This window comes from Gymnoscopelus braueri (genome assembly GCF_963280865.1).
Source record: "Gymnoscopelus braueri genome assembly, chromosome: 14".
Lineage (NCBI taxonomy): Eukaryota > Metazoa > Chordata > Actinopteri > Myctophiformes > Myctophidae > Gymnoscopelus > Gymnoscopelus braueri.
In genome coordinates this window covers 15808259-15825576 of record NC_137619.1, presented here as the reverse complement: position 1 = coordinate 15825576, position 17318 = coordinate 15808259, and the positions used below count along the sequence as shown (strand labels likewise).

Sequence of the window (17318 nt, the reverse complement as noted above, 5' to 3'; positions counted from 1 at the left end):
ATATATATATATATATGGCTGAAGTTGTTAATGTATGTCTTGTTATCATAATACAAATCTTTAAGTTTTCAAATAGTTGTAGTTGAGTTAAAGTACAATATTTGCCTCTGACTGAGATGTAGTGGAGTAAAAATATTGGAAATACTCAAGTAAAGTAATTCAAAAAGTACATTAATTGAGGAAATGTACTTTACACCACTGAAAACTAGTAGGCCTACATGGGAATGAACTGCTACCAATTTAGCTAATTAAAGTATCACACAGGTTTCATTAATGACATTGACCTACATTTGCAGGGATACCAACAGATGAGGAACAGGCCACTGGGCTGGAGCGTCGTGCTCTGCAGGGGTTCAAGAAGGGACAGGTAGGCTTCTGTATTCTCATAACTGGGTGTACAAATGGAACCAAATGGACCTGTCGTACACTCTTGAGTTACAGACCTGAGGGTTCCTGGACCCCACTTTGAGAACCACTGATATTGTGCATATTTTCCAGTGTAAGATATGGCACACGTTTTCAACTGTTCTATTTACAACACAGGATCCATACAGCATTCTCAAGCCCAAGGAGTATCCTGGAACCAAAGCAGAGCCTCACATTGTCCCAGGCGTCAGTAACAAAAGGCTGGTGGGCTGTCTGTGTAAGTGCAACATAGTGCAATGAATTCAGATGCTGTACATTAGCAACAAATGGCAGATCTACAAGCTCACAATGTTGTTTTGGGCTTGTAGATATACTATTAGCTTTTTTTTAAATCACTTTTTGCCCCAAACAAGGGTTCCAATTTAATTTGGCTAATACATTAATGATTGTAACGCTCTGTAGGTGAGGAGGACAACAGCGCCATCATCTGGTTCTGGCTCCATGAGGGAACTGCACAACGCTGTCCTCAGTGTGGATCCTACTATCAGTTTGTCCATACAGAGGTGCCCCACTGAAACAAGACTCCAAGCTATACAAGACTGGACACCGCTGTCAGCGTTACTTGCCTCACTCAGTCAAATATCCTGATCAATATGTTCCCGTTATTGAACATGTACAGTTTCTCCTCAATAAAATGTTAATTCTGAACTAAATTGTCTCATTGCAAATTACACCGGTTGTCATGTGAACTGAGCACAATTCTTATGATTCCCTTCAGAACTGCTTTACACAGTACTAGACACAAATTCTTAGGAAACTACATGTCAGGGAAGTAGTTTTAGGATGCTCTAACCCAGGGCTACTCAACTTAAGATGGTTCAGGGGCCACTCAGCAAAATACCAAAAGTCCAAGGAGCCGCCAGCTAAAAATGACGGTCCTATTTTGGATTTTGTAACCCACACTACACATTGTTATAAGAAAATGTACTTTTTGACATCATATTGAAAGTGTACCTGTTTATTTTGTGTATGTCCAGTGGCATCAGTTCAGCAAAAGCTAAGGTATGGCAAGGTTAAGGTTGCCAACTCCCAGAGATTGAATTAACGGCGGCCGAAAAAAATTGGGGGTCAAACCCCCCAAAAAAACCGAAATGCATAGAAAACTATGCATTATACCTGTAACAATTAACGCACCTGTATGTCTGTTTTGGGAGAAAAAAAATTAGCAACACATATTTGAACGGAAATGTATATTTTTATCCTGTGCTAAAAAAAAAAAACATGAGGGGCCGCATGCGGCCCGAGTAGCGCTGTAACCCCTGAAAAGACATGGCACCTGAGTTTAAGATGGTAATGAAATATTTCACCACTGTAAGTTGGATGATAGTGCTCACAGGTATTCATGCTGCAATCAGGTGCCACTTGGTTTGATAGATCCATAAATTATGCCCCTGGTCTATTAGGACCTTTTTTCAGCAGCCATATAAGCAGTGGTGGCCATTTTCTGGTTCCACTTCTCCATGCATTTTTCCCATTGACATTTCAAAAAATATTTATATCAATTCATTTAAGCCTAGAATCAAGCCGTCCTGGTGAATCATGACCATAAAACATTTTATGGTCATGATTACCAGGACCCTGGATGGCTTGATTCTAGGCTTAAATGAATTGATACAAATATTTTTGAAGTGGAACCAGAAAATGTCCGCCACTGCTATGCCCTATTAACATGTCACATCCATACAGGTGTTGCCAATATGCACAATGAGAGCATCCTATTTGACCTGAATGAAAAAGCGCCTTAATAGTATCATTGATAACACCAGTGAAGGATGTACATTACCCAACTATTATACCAATATGTCTGCCATGAAAAAGGTCTCTTGATACACTTAAGAGTGGATATGATGGCTGACTCCGCCAAGCGGTAGTTGCTGTGGAAAAGGTTAAATTGATCAAGCCTAATTCAGTTCATAAATACAAATGTGATTATGTAGAAAAAAAGTTCAAGTATACATTCCCAAAATGACTCATTTGAATGGCTGTAAATTCTTTTTTATTTGTGACTAGTTTAAGGCTTACAGCCAAGCAAACCCACTCAGCTTCTAAAGCATATCTTCATACTTTGTTCTCCTTGACCAAATTGTTAACAAATGTGGTCTAACGCGAGATTCAAAGTATATACTGTACCAATGCTTTGGCTTCATTACACTAATCTTATCCAAACATGAAAAAGCATCTCTACAATAGATATCAAACCATGTGAATTGACTTTGAAATTAGTTCAGCGTTCAATACTGCGTTGGCATGAGGAAAAAAAAGGAAAAAAGCGGAACTTGAAAGTCCATACATCCAATCCCTTATGCCTGTTTAGTGTCACTTGGCCCCCGCGGAGTGTTCTTTTTCCACACTATGATAGTGTAAGTAAGTTAATAGAACAAGATTCAGCAGACAAAGTTTTGTGAGGCAAAACATTTGTGCATGTGGTTACCATCGACAGTCTGTTAAGTTTTCGCCATTTTCAGAGCACCGTCAGGCAAGGTTGAAACCTTGATTGTGATCTATAGCCTTAAGAAGCTTGTCACTGAGTGTCTCATGACTGGTGTACTTGGGCAGGTCCAGCAGGTTGAAGCAAGTGTGTGCGACAGGCAGGTAATGCTCTCCTCCACCAGTTGGCTGAATAACCAGCTTCAGGCTTTTCATGCCCAGAATGGGTATGCGGTCACTTCCTGTAAGGAACACTGAAGCCAAGAGGGATTTGTTAATTATTCCTACTGTAAGCATTGACAGATGTATCTCAACTAAGCAAAAGGGCTGAAACATACAGTATGTTTAAGAACTTGTGTGATGAAGGGTACCACTTACACAGAAACTGTTTTTTCTTTTCTACAGTGAGATTGTGGAAAACCTCCCAAAAGATCTTAATGGTGGAATGGTCAGCCCAGTATTCTCCTTTGTATTCAGTACTCTGAGGAAAAGTAAAAAGAAAACATATTAGTGACTTAGTGACTAGTGAATTAGTGACTGCAATTAAAGGCTTCTTGCTGAATGAGTGAGCTTGCAGAACTGTAAATAAAACGGCCTCACAGGAATATGCCATATTACAACAAGAACAATTAAGCCTTATTTGTATAGAACTTGGATTCATTGTGGACATAACTATGCTATTTACAATAATTACCATTTTAATCTGGTGCGACTCTGTTGCATCTATTATGTAAAAATTAACTTCAATTGACTTCCACGTTTGTTTAGGTTTGGGGGGCTTTGTTCCAAAGAAGAGCTTTCCAACTGTACCATTTCTTTCTACAGCTCCATTTGCTTTACTTTGATATTGTCCCTTGCAAGTAGCTCAGCATTCTATTGACCAGATCAGCTGTTGAGGTCGCAAATCTCAGAGCAATACCTTTTCTAGCTCTTTCCAGTCATAGTTGGTGTTGCCGATGACCATGGCCTGCAGTTCATTTGGCTGGAACAGCTCCAGAACCTTTCCACCACAAACTTTGTGGAACCCTGCAAAGAAGTTCTCGAAAAGCGAGGCTACGGATCTGTTGAAGATGTAGTCCACGTATGCGTTGACAAACTCGTGTCTAGGAGAAGGGGAAAGATTTTTATTAGCATGCTCATTATAATCAACTCAGCAGTGAGTCAATTTGTAACCGGTTAAAGTAAAGCTATAGTAGGGCCAACGCAGGGCCCAAAATGACCGTAGTCATTTTAGGGCATTTACTGAGGTAATTTCTATCTATTTAGTGAAACTATTTCACTATCAACCAGCCAGAGGCAGCCCTAGTAATTAATCCACCATCTTTTTGTGCTAAGGCATTGACTGAAGAATTACCTGTTTGACTTATTAACACAGACATTGTCGCCATTCGGAACAAGCTCCAAGACCTCTGTGGCACCAAAGTTTTCTTCTGTGACCTAAAAATGGCAACACAAACATCGACACGATACTGGTCATATCACATTCACAACTCATCCATTGCATCTTCTAATCTACACTTGTACCCAACATAGTAATGCAATAAATGCATATTATATGGCTTTGAAGCTGGCAATTAACTTACTGTGAAGTTCAAGCAGAATGTATCCTCAAGATCATCTTCTGTGTAGTCCAGTAACTGCTGCAGACTCCTAGTTTTAAGAGTTTGATAGAATTAGGGATTTATTATTTTAGAACACATTTCCTAACCATTTCTGATGGCCTATCAAATTCTCTGAATACTAACAGAGCGATGCTATAAATACAGAAAGCTATCAGACTGAAACCACACTGAAATAAATTAGGTTCACCAACATGCTAAACCATTTCCTACCCGTCTATTTTAGGCATGTCATTATAGGCCAAAAGTAAAAAACAAAGTTAAAGCTCTGTATTCTGATAGTGTTTGTTCAGTAACTCTCTTTAGTAAACAGAAAATACCTTTTCAGGTGGGCTACAAATTTCATCCAGTCAGGAGAGAGACTTTTATCAGAATTTGTCTGCTCATTTATTTTTTTCATCACTAACAATTTCACTTATTTATCCTGTATGAGTTCTCTCTCCTGATTGGATGAAATTGGTATCCCAACGTGAAAATGTATCTTCTGTTTACTAAAGCTAGAGAGAGAGGGAGACCCCCCGTTATTGATTACTATTTAGCAATGATTGCTCTGGGGATAGAGGTATTTAACACTTATTTTAACCAACAAAAAAGTTTGTATTTATTTATTTTTTACTTAAAAAAAAAGCTCAAATAGCAGATGATCTACTAGCTCACAATGTGTTGTGAGCTTGTAGACCTGCTATTTGTCATACAGTACAACAAAGTACAGTATATAGGGCCTAAGTGATTAAGGGTAACTAATCCTTGACCACAGGTTACCTTCCAACATCTGGCATCAACTCCTTCAGGTCATCCAGTGTTGGGTTCCTCTTCAGCAGCTTTTTGTAAAGAGCCACAGGGAAGTGGAGCTCTATGATGGTGAGGTTGTAGATGGCCAGGCCACAAATGACTCCAATGAGGTGGAACAAGTCAATGTCCTCAAAGGTCTGGAGGGGACATTCATTGTCAGTCAGATGTATAGAAGATAGAAAGAAAGTTTCAACAGTGCAATAGGAAAAACTATGGAATCGAAAGATAAGTCATATGTCAAATGTACCTTATGAGAAAACCAGATGAGCCTGGACTCCTCGTAGTAGCGAAACATCCCATATTTGGGATCCAGCAGTTCTCTCATGATCAAGAGGAAGAACTCCTTTCTCACCCCTCCAGCGTCGACTGCCTCCTCACCCACAAATATCACCTGCCACAAATTATATCAGACAAAATGCATTCTTAAAGCTGCAATCTTTAACTTACATGTCTTACGCACAATTTGAAAACGGGTCCTCTGCATGAGTGATGACATTTCTACTGCTGAGCTTCATGCAATATCTCTTGTCAACTAATAGTGATCAGACCACTGATAGCACTGACAGGTGGTTCTCAATAGAAGAGCAGGTAGACCAACTACAATCGCCACAGTTGATAGATATCCTATTATATAATAAGGAAACCTCTGCAGACAGTGAGGAAGCCTGTTTTTACCTTTTGCTAAATTTAAGCTGTTTATTAGCGTTTTTGTGTAAACATCAGAGATTTAGAGTTCGGGCTATGGGATTAGTCGTCCAGGTTACAGCCCCACAGGCTACGGGATCTCTAGCCGCTGGCTACACTTGGCGCACGCACGCACATACACAAAAAACAGATCAATGCGCACATTAGAAGTGCTAGGCTAATGTGCAATATGGCCAATTGAATGACATACACCATGTTATATTTAAAATGTAAATCGACTTATATTATCCAAATAGGCTATGAAGTTGAACAAGTAACAGTTGAAGATGTGATTGGAATCAGTGTACAGGGTCCTCCTCTGGAGATGCCTCAGTCAGAAGAGATTGATGGAAGAGGGACACTATATTTTAAATCATGACACATAAAGCCCCAGTGGTGGCCTACCCCTACCATGCGTTTTTAAGGCTACTGTCACCATTTTATGATAATCTATTCTATTATCTATCTATCTATCTATTATTTGTATTAATAAAAAAAAAAATTACATATTGGTGCACCTTACATTTTGGTGGGTGCGCCTACATTTTGTAAATGTTAAGTTCATTTCCATCCCTGATATAGTGTGTACACAGCGAATGATAGAATGACCCAAAGTCTGCAAATACTTTTTATTGCTCACATCCCTGGGTATGGACTAGTATTACATTTACTACAGTTTACATCATGTGAACTGTAGTAAAATCAAATGATCTATTACAGTAAAATTAAAACCGCTAAGTGCAAACCTACTTTTGCTAAATAAGTTTAAAACATTCATTACACACTGCAATAGGAAAAAAGTTAAATCTTCATTATCTTGATACATATGATATGTGTTAGACTGAACCGAGTCAACCTATCACAATGTGTGACAAGACTACCATCTACTTCAGCCAACATATGCTGGGGCACTGTTTTAACTGGAGAAAACAACTAAAAAGTAAAGGAGGGAAGTTTGGACCTGGTGTTGACTTGGCAGAAAAGGACAGTAATTTCTGTGGTCTTTAACGCATGAAACTTGTAAAATTGCTGCAGTAATTATTCTGGTAAAGGTAGACACCATTCACACTGCATGAACATGGTTAAACATTTCTGACACTGTCAGAACTTTCATTCAATTGCATTCGTTCGTTGATAGCCACCCTAGACCCTATCACACGAACGACTCAAGGTGCTAACAAATAACATTTTTGCCACTATGCGGAAAGTGCATCTGGGATGCCACTAAGACATACTGTAATATTTACCTTAACAAAGTTTTCAAAGTTGCATTCAAAGAACTCAAACATCTCAATTCACCTTGAGAGGTTTCTTGTAGTCCACATTTTTGGACTTTCTGAGAACCTCCATGGTATCGCCGACAATGTTTTCCCTCCGAACAATGAGGATGAGACAGGGGTTTACAGACTCCACATGTAGGAACATGGAGCTGAAGTTTTGCCTTTGTGCCTGGTCGACTGCCATCTGGCAACAGATAACACAAGTAAGTGGCTATATATTTTCACAGATTTTATCCCAATTCTTATGAAGTTGAGATATAAGCACAGGCCTCTTAAGCGTCCAGCAGCATAGGTTACCTGCATTTGTATGACAGCATCAGTTTGAAGTAGTGTGGTCTTCGCCTGGGCATCAAATACAAATGGATACTTGCACAGGGTGACGGCGCCATCATGGCCCTGAACATGCAGTACAGAGATAGACAATGTCCGATTATGATGTTTGATTTACCCTTCAGTAGTAGAACTGGTAATCTTAAGATTATGAACAAAGTAACTCACCATAGGGTACATCTGCTGCTGTATCCATGTGATGTAGTCGTTTCTGATATCTATCAGGTCATCCAACTCATGTATGTAGAATTTATCATACTGTATGATCTGCCCTGCTCTCTCGTTTACCTGAGGATCAAGAATAGCCATTTTCAACTACTTACTAGAATGAGAATAGGCTATGCTTGAAAAGTGCATGAACTAAACGTGTGAAACATGCAATATTTTCTCAGCACTCACTCCATGCAGGATCTCCAAGAGACGGAGGGATGTGTCCAGGAAGCAGGTGAAGATCCTCTGCTCTGAGTGAGGGATGCCCACCTTGTGCATCCTGAGCAGATACACCACCACCTCTTTGTACAGCTCCACCAGCCTCTGAAACACTGGGGCCTCAAATGTAGACCACCAGTTTCCTATAGCGCGAGCATAACCAAAAGATGTCCTATAATACATTTATCTTGACAGCAACAATAAAAAACATACATGTTCACGAGCAGTGACAACGGTCTTAAATCTACCTAGCACTTTGAGTGGAGCTCCTTTTAAGCTGATCAGTGATTTAGCAAAGGGGATGGCGAGAGTCACATAGGTGCCTGGGTCACTGAAGAGTGGACATTCTGGAAGAGTGAGGTAGAGTCTCAGAGCCTCAATGTCTGGCGGAGAGTTGTTTAGTCTGGGAATCGTGTTCTTTTCCAAACTAGCAGCAATCTGATGGGCAGAATAGAAGATGTAATCAATAATGGCCAAGTACTATCATTATAATTAACTAGATCGGTATTATTGACACCACAGACCGGCCTCCAACCCTGAGGACATCAATATCATGTCATAGTACCAACGTCATAAAGTCCTATGATAATGGTACTGCACTAAGTACTCTGACAACGGGTACAACAGGTATTGCATAATCAAGGGCAAAGCGTTCCCATCGACCTAGTACTTACAATGAAAGGACGATCAAAGGACTAGAAGGTGCGTTCAACTCCTGACCACTCACCTGCTGAGCTAGTTCAGGGTGATCATGCTGAACCACTCTGTGAAACAGGATGCGTGCCATGTTCATATCCACCCCTGAGCATTTACTGCTGGTGTTGTAGTGATCTGGATGACTTGGAACAACAGATATAAAAACAAGTCAAATTCAAGGTCCAGGGGAAATGGATTTAGCAAACCACCAGCACCATCTTTACTTCTATAATATCTTAACAGAATCAAGGACATGACAACATGGCTACATCGTTTTTCAGAGAGATACAGCGCAAGAAGAAACTATATGAGAGTACTGCATACTGTATATTGAACATTTGAGATGAGAGATATATACTGTATATCAGTTTAAGGCAGCTCAAGTGTGGTTACCTTGCCGCCAAGAAGGACCCGTTGAGACAACTCGCTGAGGAGAATACCAGGTCAATCTCACTACAGCAAGTATTAAATACAAGTAATTAGTGTGACTGCTTTTAAAACCAAACCACAAATTAACATAATTTACAAATGTCATGACAATGTATCAAAAAAGCTAAACTAGCATTACTATTACAAAGATAGCATGCAGGCAGCTAGTGTGTTTGTTTTTTGTGAGGTAAGGACTTTACTTGGATATCTCTTGTGGGAGTCTTCCTTGCGAGTGGCTCAGCCAACTATGGATGAGATCAGCTGTCAAGGTGCAAATCTGTCTACGTGGGTCCTGCTGCGTCCTCGTATTAGCTGAGACTTGGTGGTTCTAGGACAATGAAGAACATTTCAAAGTTTTAAAATGTTATTGTTCAGGGAAAATAATGCATTTAAATCCAACTATTATTTACATCCACCAATGTTAACCGGTTACTAAACTGAAAAATTAATTGTAGAGGTATGGATTTGGTTTAAGCCTGTAAGAGACAGTATATAATCAATTCATATTTGTATTGACATTCAAAGGCAAAGACTAACTGATGGATGCTTAATTTGAGAAAAGACAACAATATGCCTAATTTCACATTTGAGAAAAGGCAAGTAATCGAAGCTGTTATTACCATTGACTTGATCATATAAGACACATTCATTTTTAACAGTACCCCATGATTACTACAACTTCAGTCTACCCTGTAGCTTCAAGTAGAGGACCCAGAGGTGAATGAATTGAGTACGTGAGGATACCATTTGAAACGAGGAATTGTCGGCTTTTCTGGGCTATCCATTTTAGTTGACCTTGTATTGTAAACTGTACTTCCATGTGCTTTTTCTCTGCAAACTTCTGAATAAAGTATTCAATTCAATCAATCACCTCAGACTACAAAGTAAAAACTATTAAGGCAGTGCTGATAAAATACGACTCCAACTTCTGTTACTACATTGCCTATTTCGGAAACATATGTATTGTTTAGTGTACTGTTTAGCTGTAAAATTAGATCATTTGGAATATGCCCCCATGTTGGATATGGCAGATGCACAGTACTGCCCTCTGGTGTCTGTAGCATAATGAATCTGTATAGAGTATTTTTGATAAATCTTAGCTCTGTGTGGTAGACTGATTAACGGGTGGATGTCATATTATTGTTTGAAATTGGTTGGTACTTGCTGACATAAGTATGCATCATAATGATTTTTTAAATATATATATATATATATATATATATTAATATATATATACACACTGCATATTCAAAATTCAAATAGGTGCACATTATGACAATATGGTACCGTAGGATGTCATCTTCTTTTGTTTTTACTGTCACTTTAACATCCAGCCACGTGTTGCTCTAGTAGTCCTCTTTACCCCCCCCCCCTCCCCCGGACCCATCAAGGGGGACTAACACTTGTCAAGCTTACACTGCTGTGTCAGGCAAGTCTCAGCTAAAATAATGTCAACCCAATTGAAGCCAGATCTACTGGTTACTAGCATTTTGACTCATTATCATGGAGAGGAAAAGAGCTTGTGTGGCTGCTGCCGCAGGGAGCTGTTTATTGACCAGATGGACAAGTATGGCTTTCAAAGGAAAAAGTGACGAGTCACTGTTCAGATTCTACGTCTGAGTCTAAGTCTGAACACAGTCTAATTCTCGTTCTGCCTTCAGCTACAACTCATCTCATTTAAAATTATTAAAAAATGCTTGCACTGAATATGACATAGAATCTACATTTGCAACATGATACTTTTCCTCAGTGCATTAATCTTAATCTGCCCCTTCATACAGTCTTGTGGTCATTGATGAAAATGATTTCTATCAACAAAACATTTGAGACATACCCCAACAACACAATTCAAGTTACTGTATATCTTGCAAAAACATGCAACTTATTTACATTTTATAAGCCTTATCATTAATTCTGAACCAAACGGCAATTTCGCTAAAACTCTAATTCGGTCTTCCTTACCCAGGGTTGAATGCGAGTGTGTGAGAGATTTATTTTTATCATGTTGTCTTTTTTGTTATCTTAGTTTTTGTTTGTCACTTACGTTGTTTGCCTTAGAAAATTGCAGACCTCTTTGTTGTACAGTACTTATTATTTTTAATTTGCTGTCTTTTCTGTGCGTGAAATCAATAAAGAGATTTGTAAAGAAAATGTAGGTACTGTAAAGTGTCAACAATGATCCAATAAAGGCTTTTTAACTTTTGTTAACCCATTTAGACTGGGAACCCCTAAACGTAACAATACCTTTCAATCCGGGAACCCCTTTTGTACAGTATATAGCAACAACATTTTTTTGTAATTTGAGTTTTTCAGAAAACTTAGGTCAGGATTTAGAAGGCGTTTTTAGAATCGGCAACAGGTTAAACCAGAACTTCTAAGTACTTGGGACTTTTCTTTCTCTTTGCATAAATCTAATTCACAATAGTGCAGATGCCCTAAAAAATGGACAGAACAACAGAAGCTTAATAAAAATGCAACTTACATTCGTAGTGTGATAGTGGGAAAAACTCTGGTCTCCCCCTGCATAAATCCGCTTGACACAACAGCTTTGTGTTGCATCTGCAATGAAAATGAAAAAAACAAGACAGGGTCTAATAACAGCGTGGCTTGCTTCATGTGGATCTCAGACTTCAGGTGCTTCTCCACCCTCTTGGCTTGGCAGCTAGAAGATGCAAGCCATAACCCTATAAGCCTAATTTATACTTAGTCGCGTGCAGGTGTCATACTCAGTAAATAGCAGATCTCCAAGCGAGCTTGTATATCTGCTATTTACTGCATGCAACACCAGTATAAATCAGGCGTAATACTTCATTGACCAGAGTCCCCTAGGGCCAAAGTTTTTGGTACAGCAATTATATAATGGAAGAGTTCTGCTACATACATGGATGCAGACACCAACCATCACATAACGAGCACATTGCAGTATAAAACAGCAAGGAGTGGGCAATGTAAATGGCATCAAATCATGAAGACCAACAATGAAACGACACAAGGAGTGAACTATGGTTGAGGTAAGGTAATCTTGCGCACCACTGACTGAATCCCCACCTTGCCTTCTAGGTAAGTATGGAAAAAACAAGGAGTATTATTAACACTTGAACTTCATGTAGTTGATGTGAGTTACATTACTCACCTGTATGTGAGGAGATTGGGCCATTAGTAGCAACCCAGGGGCCTTTTACAGGGGCAGGACTTTTTCTATTGCTAGTGGACCGTGTTCCAAGTTGGCCATTGCCACCAAGCCCAAATGCGTCCATCTTTCCCAAGGAGGGAATGAAAGCCAAAGTATGCTGCCTTAAAAAAACAAGATGAATTCAATTCAATTAAAGTGTTCAACAATAAGATGGAGCCTATATGGCTCTTCATGCCTACCACTGACTAGTCCAGCCTCTTTTCTCTTTCATACCTTTTTTTATCCGTCTCATTTATCCAAACTTGTCTCACGTTTTTAAGCCTTTCTATTGCTTTCAATTATACTGTAGCTTAGTTATTCTGCTAGTCTTCCAATACTGATAAGCATACATTATTATAAATAGTTTCATAATAAGAAAACATATCATCTTTAATGCCCTGTTAATGCAGCACAAAATGAGAAAAATCAATGCCTTTTTTTTAAAACTTACCTTCCGCATGCAATCTGTGTGACGACATTACCCATGAGCTCAAACACTTTCCTGGGGTTGATCTCATGGTTAGTAGAATTATGTCCAAGTTGGCCATACCCTCCTGCTCCAAATGTAAACACGCCTCCTTCCTGCATAATCACCAGAAAAACCTACAGTTATAACCTTTCTACCAATAACTACAACTAGGAGTGTACTGAGACACACCAGTATATAGTATACAGTTAACTGTTCAAGATGTAAACTTGTTATTTAAATGACTAAATTTGAACAGAACTATCCCAAAAACAGAAAATCAAATGTGAGAGTAATTGATCTAACAATCCTCTGCCAAGAAATTGACTTGCGGCTGGAGTACTGCTGTGCGGCACTAATAGACCAGATTCATTTCTCAGCAGGAAATTGCAGCCACTGGCTAAGGAGATACTGAGGCCAGTTACAAGCTGTGGTAGTCTGTACAACAAAGTTTAGTGTGTAGCCCGGCAAGCCAGCTTAAGATCTCAACTAGAACTACTCTACTGTATAAAGAATATTGAGTATATAGCTTAACTTGGTCAGTGCTGCTGTGTGGTCCTCTCCGCAGGAGATGTAAATGACCCTCTGTGACCTAAGGGACTTCAGTAGGGTTGGGAAATGTCGATCTGCAAAAGAGCTTTTGAGGATTATTTCAGGTCTAAAAGGCTTATATGCTATCATGCTTTTATCTAAAGTGCTTTACATTCAGCTATTTACACACACACCGATGATGGAGGCAACCAACCTGCTCATCAAGAGCTGTTCATCGGGAGGCCTTGGAACCTTCCATTTCCAAGACCGCTCGGTCTACCTCCTGAGCCATTGCTGCCCACCAAAGTATTTGAAAATCTCACCATTATTGTCATTGACACCCAGCTGTCCAAACTTGTTCCGCCCCCAACCAAACACAGCCCCTGAGAGTGTGAGGGCAAAGCTATGGGCGCCACCTGCTGATATCTGGGCAAAAGGAATTCCCTGCAAAGACTGAATGAGTTGGGGTGTGGAAATGCTTTGTCCATCCATTCCCAGTCCCAGTTGGCCATATCGATTCTGACCCCAGGAGAACACTTGTCCCCCTAAACAAATTAGGAAAAAAGGAATTAAGTCGAGTGACAAAATGACAAAAATCATAAACAAAACCTGGAGGATCTTATTATATAGCTTAAATAAATATAATGCCACACTCACCTCTTGAAAGAGCAAGGGAATGCCAGTATCCACAGGCTACCTGAGCAATTTGTACATCTGACAAACTCTTTATGTTTCTGAAGGGGAAATAATGAAAACCAATGAGTCTCAGGAAGTTCATTGCATTCACCTGACATATTGGCCATTCTAGCCGTCTAACCAGGGCCAATTTATTCCTGGAAACCAAGCTAAATAAATTCATGGTAGGATCAATAACCAGCAGTACCAATATTACCTAAGGAAAAGGAATGGGAAGCACTTCTTGCACCATTGCCTTCCAGGCTGAACATGAATGCAAGAAACCAAATAATAGTCAAGTCTACCCTGGAGAATAAATAGCTAAGATGTGTATATTTGTTGAAATCCTATTTCAATTTTAAAAAAAGAGGAGAGAAAAAAATATGCGTTTATTCGTACTATACTGGTGATCTGGCATGTTTAGCCTGTGTTAAGTAGAATAGACACTGCAAACAGGGTGTGAGGGCTGTGAATAGGCCCAACAGACAGGCATGAACATGCCAAAGAGACAGACACCTGTCCTCACAGCAGGGGGCTCACATGACACATTCCAGATTTCGCCCACAAGCACACTGACTACAACTCATAGTATTCTTTGGAAAAGAGATCATTGATCTCAAGTGACTAAAAACAAGTGACAAAAAACTAAGAAACTGTTGACTTCCATTTATTTCAATAAGGTATTAAAATCAACTTTCTTATTTTCTGTTATTTTTGTCAGCGTTTTTGTTATTGTATTTCAAAGCATGAGTTCATCTGAAAAGTTTAGCCAAAAAGTGAGCCCTGGAGAAAAGACTGACTTATGAACATGAAGTTAAAATGTCCATGACTTCTTACCAGCACAATGAGGTTCAGCCAACAATGATTCAATTCATGCAAGGTCGGTAATGTTTCACTGACTATTAAAATATGTAAGCATATGAAATCGAAAAATAAAGCCAATTATGGAAAATTGTCTGCGTTAATGTATATATAACCAATATATGACAATCATGTATTGATCACTGTATGGTACTTTAAATGTATAACGTGTCTTTGTACAAAACGAAATAATGAGCTATTCAACTATGATCATAATGATTCAAATGAATGACAAATTAATGATTTGAAAAAAGCATTTGATTTGAACTACTAAACATGCAACATTAGAAGAGGATTTTACCTAGGCACACGAACACATTCTTCAAAGTTATTAAGGCCCAACTGCCCGTCAGAGCCAAGACCCCATGAGAAAATGTGTCCCTTGTCATTCAGGGCAAGTGTATGGGCCTCTCCACATGACACTGCCACTATGTTCTGTGCATCCAGTGCCACAACCTGTTCTGATAAAGAGACAATAAAATACTAATGTTAGGCCTATTCTCATGCTGTATTGGTGTTATGGACTCAACCTAAGTGGAGCCACTATTTTGAAGTAATGTAGGAGTAGTGTTCGTAAGGAAAGATACTGTATGTGTGTGTGTCCCACTGAAAGTATTTGACATAGATGGAGTAGGTGATGGTCATCACAGTTAAGTTAACACAAGGAATATTTACATGATCACAACCATGGATTGGAAAATGATTATCTGCTTTTGGCAAGAACTGTCACGAAATATTTCACCAACCTGGTTTCTTTTGAGACCTGTCGTGTCCCAGCTGGCCTAGATCATTGCAGCCACAGGTATACACTGCACCATCTTCCAGCAAGAAAGTTGTGTGCCACCGGCCACACCCCAAGTCACACACTTGTTTACCATGGAAAAACTCACACTTCCGTGGCTCAACCACCACCTCTTCATCGATCCCACCCAAACCTAGTTGTCCTAAGGCAGCATTGCCCCAACACAGCATTGCGGGTCTCCCTTCCAGGTAGCCACGCTAACAGGATCCTCGTTCTGGGGAAAAGAGATAAGTGTGTTAGCTAAAGTTGTATTATTACTGATCAGTGCATCACAGCAGACAGACAGTTGCTTATCCAGTTTCACAACATTGTGTGGGTTTCATGTTCTTCAGAAAGCTCCACTTCTCCACCTCGCCAGCTATAATATAATATCTTGCAGTTTAACGGACGTCCTATAAAGACTAGCCGACACAAGAATTAAGTTAACGATAGCTCTCTTAAGCTTATGGATAGATGACTAAGGCGAGTCCCCACATTATTCTTCATTTTTTTGTTGGGGGGGGGGTCCCCAGATGACAGTGAAGTGACAATTTAAGAACTTTTAAGACCTTTTTAATATCTCACAAAAAAGGAGAAAAAACACCATTACTCCATCTAAAGTAATCAACAAACTATACTATAAAAACTGGTAAAACATTGGCCAATTGTCAAATAATATAAGAGGCAAAACAAATCTACAAGCCCACAACGCCTCACCTTGAGGCATTGAGAGTTTGTAGATCTGCTATTTCACAATATTTATCTGTGGAACTGTGAACTGAGTCAAATTAAATTTAACACAACTCCTTCAATTTCAAGTGCTTGTCAGGGTGTGTGGGGGGGGGTCCCCAGTTCAAATATGATTATTTTGGGGGGTCCCCAGTTCAAATATGATTATTTGGGGGGGTCACGGCCTGAAAAGGTTGAGAACCACTGGGCTAACTAACACTGATGGACGGGCATTAAAGGCTAGTCTGTGAATTTTGACTGGGAGCAACGGTAGCCATGACTCAAGACATATTAACCTTACTCTGCTGCATGGATATACAGCATCATAACGCTCAGCACATTAGCATTCCAAGGTAGCAAGACTTAAAGCCAGTGACTCATTAGTCAAAGTGTGTTCTTAATCTTAATGCTTACCCCCGGGTTGCGAAAGAAGCAAATCCAACCCCCCAAAACAACAACAAAAAGCTCCACCGTACCGTTGAAGTCACGTTAACCCCTTTTTGGACCCCCAAAAGGAAGTAAAAAGGAGCAAGATCTTTCCACACACACGAGGACTATATAGGTGTTGTTTGGCTAGCTTAGCTTGATATTTGGACAGCTAGTAAACCGAACATGACATCAAGGTAACGCGTGTTTTTCGGCCGGGTCTACATAAAAGCCTGACCGCTATCTGCAGGTCTCAGATCAGCCCCAGTTTGGTAACTTTAGTTGTTGCTCAGCAGCCACTGTGCTGTCAGAATGTTGTTGGAGGCGGAGAAGAGAGAGAAAAACAACTGTCTGTCAAGATGTAGCCTGGGATCGATACCATTTTCGGGTTTCTGATCCGGTCTGGAGCGGAACTAACTTTACGTCATCAGGTGGCCGGAACACATGACCGGAGCCTCCGGCACCGTGCACCTCCAAAACCATTCCCCTAGTTTAAAATGTGTTTAGTTTGGTATAACCATTTCGTGTTTTTTGGGGTATAATAATCGTTTGGAACGTCTATCTT

General features: G+C 39.8%; 2 protein-coding genes across 3 annotated transcripts in view; one reads left to right on the top strand and one right to left on the bottom strand.

Moving 5' to 3' along the window:
* Window positions 1-1079, top strand: part of cox5b2 (cytochrome c oxidase subunit 5B2) — a 2612-nt gene extending 1533 nt beyond the window's left edge. Inside the window, exons 2-4 of the mRNA XM_080449363.1 lie at window positions 297-367; window positions 544-643; window positions 829-1079. Coding sequence (XP_080305489.1) covers window positions 297-367; window positions 544-643; window positions 829-941 — 284 coding nt within the window. The 3' untranslated portion in view covers window positions 942-1079. The remainder of the gene's footprint in view (window positions 1-296; window positions 368-543; window positions 644-828) is intronic.
* A 974-nt stretch (window positions 1080-2053) lies between these two features.
* On the bottom strand, window positions 2054-17119 carry herc4 (HECT and RLD domain containing E3 ubiquitin protein ligase 4). Of its 2 annotated transcripts, XM_080448696.1 has the most exons (24): window positions 16742-17119; window positions 15564-15833; window positions 15119-15278; window positions 13939-14015; window positions 13605-13826; window positions 13285-13376; window positions 12736-12866; window positions 12246-12406; window positions 11595-11671; window positions 9313-9440; window positions 9077-9136; window positions 8715-8826; window positions 8236-8425; window positions 7958-8130; window positions 7727-7846; window positions 7526-7624; window positions 7248-7412; window positions 5512-5655; window positions 5235-5401; window positions 4437-4503; window positions 4208-4290; window positions 3773-3956; window positions 3232-3334; window positions 2054-3107 (listed from the first exon to the last, which is right to left on the bottom strand). In XM_080448696.1, the coding sequence occupies exons 2-24, from the start codon at window positions 15787-15789 to the stop codon at window positions 2899-2901; spliced, it is 3150 nt and encodes a 1049-aa protein (XP_080304822.1). In that variant the 5' UTR covers window positions 15790-15833; window positions 16742-17119; the 3' UTR covers window positions 2054-2898. The 2 variants fall into 2 exon arrangements, with proteins under 2 accessions (XP_080304822.1, XP_080304821.1); XM_080448695.1 differs by lacking the exons at window positions 13605-13826; window positions 13939-14015; window positions 15119-15278; window positions 15564-15833; window positions 16742-17119 and having other exon boundaries at window positions 13286-13356.
* Window positions 17120-17318: the final 199 nt, after the last annotated feature.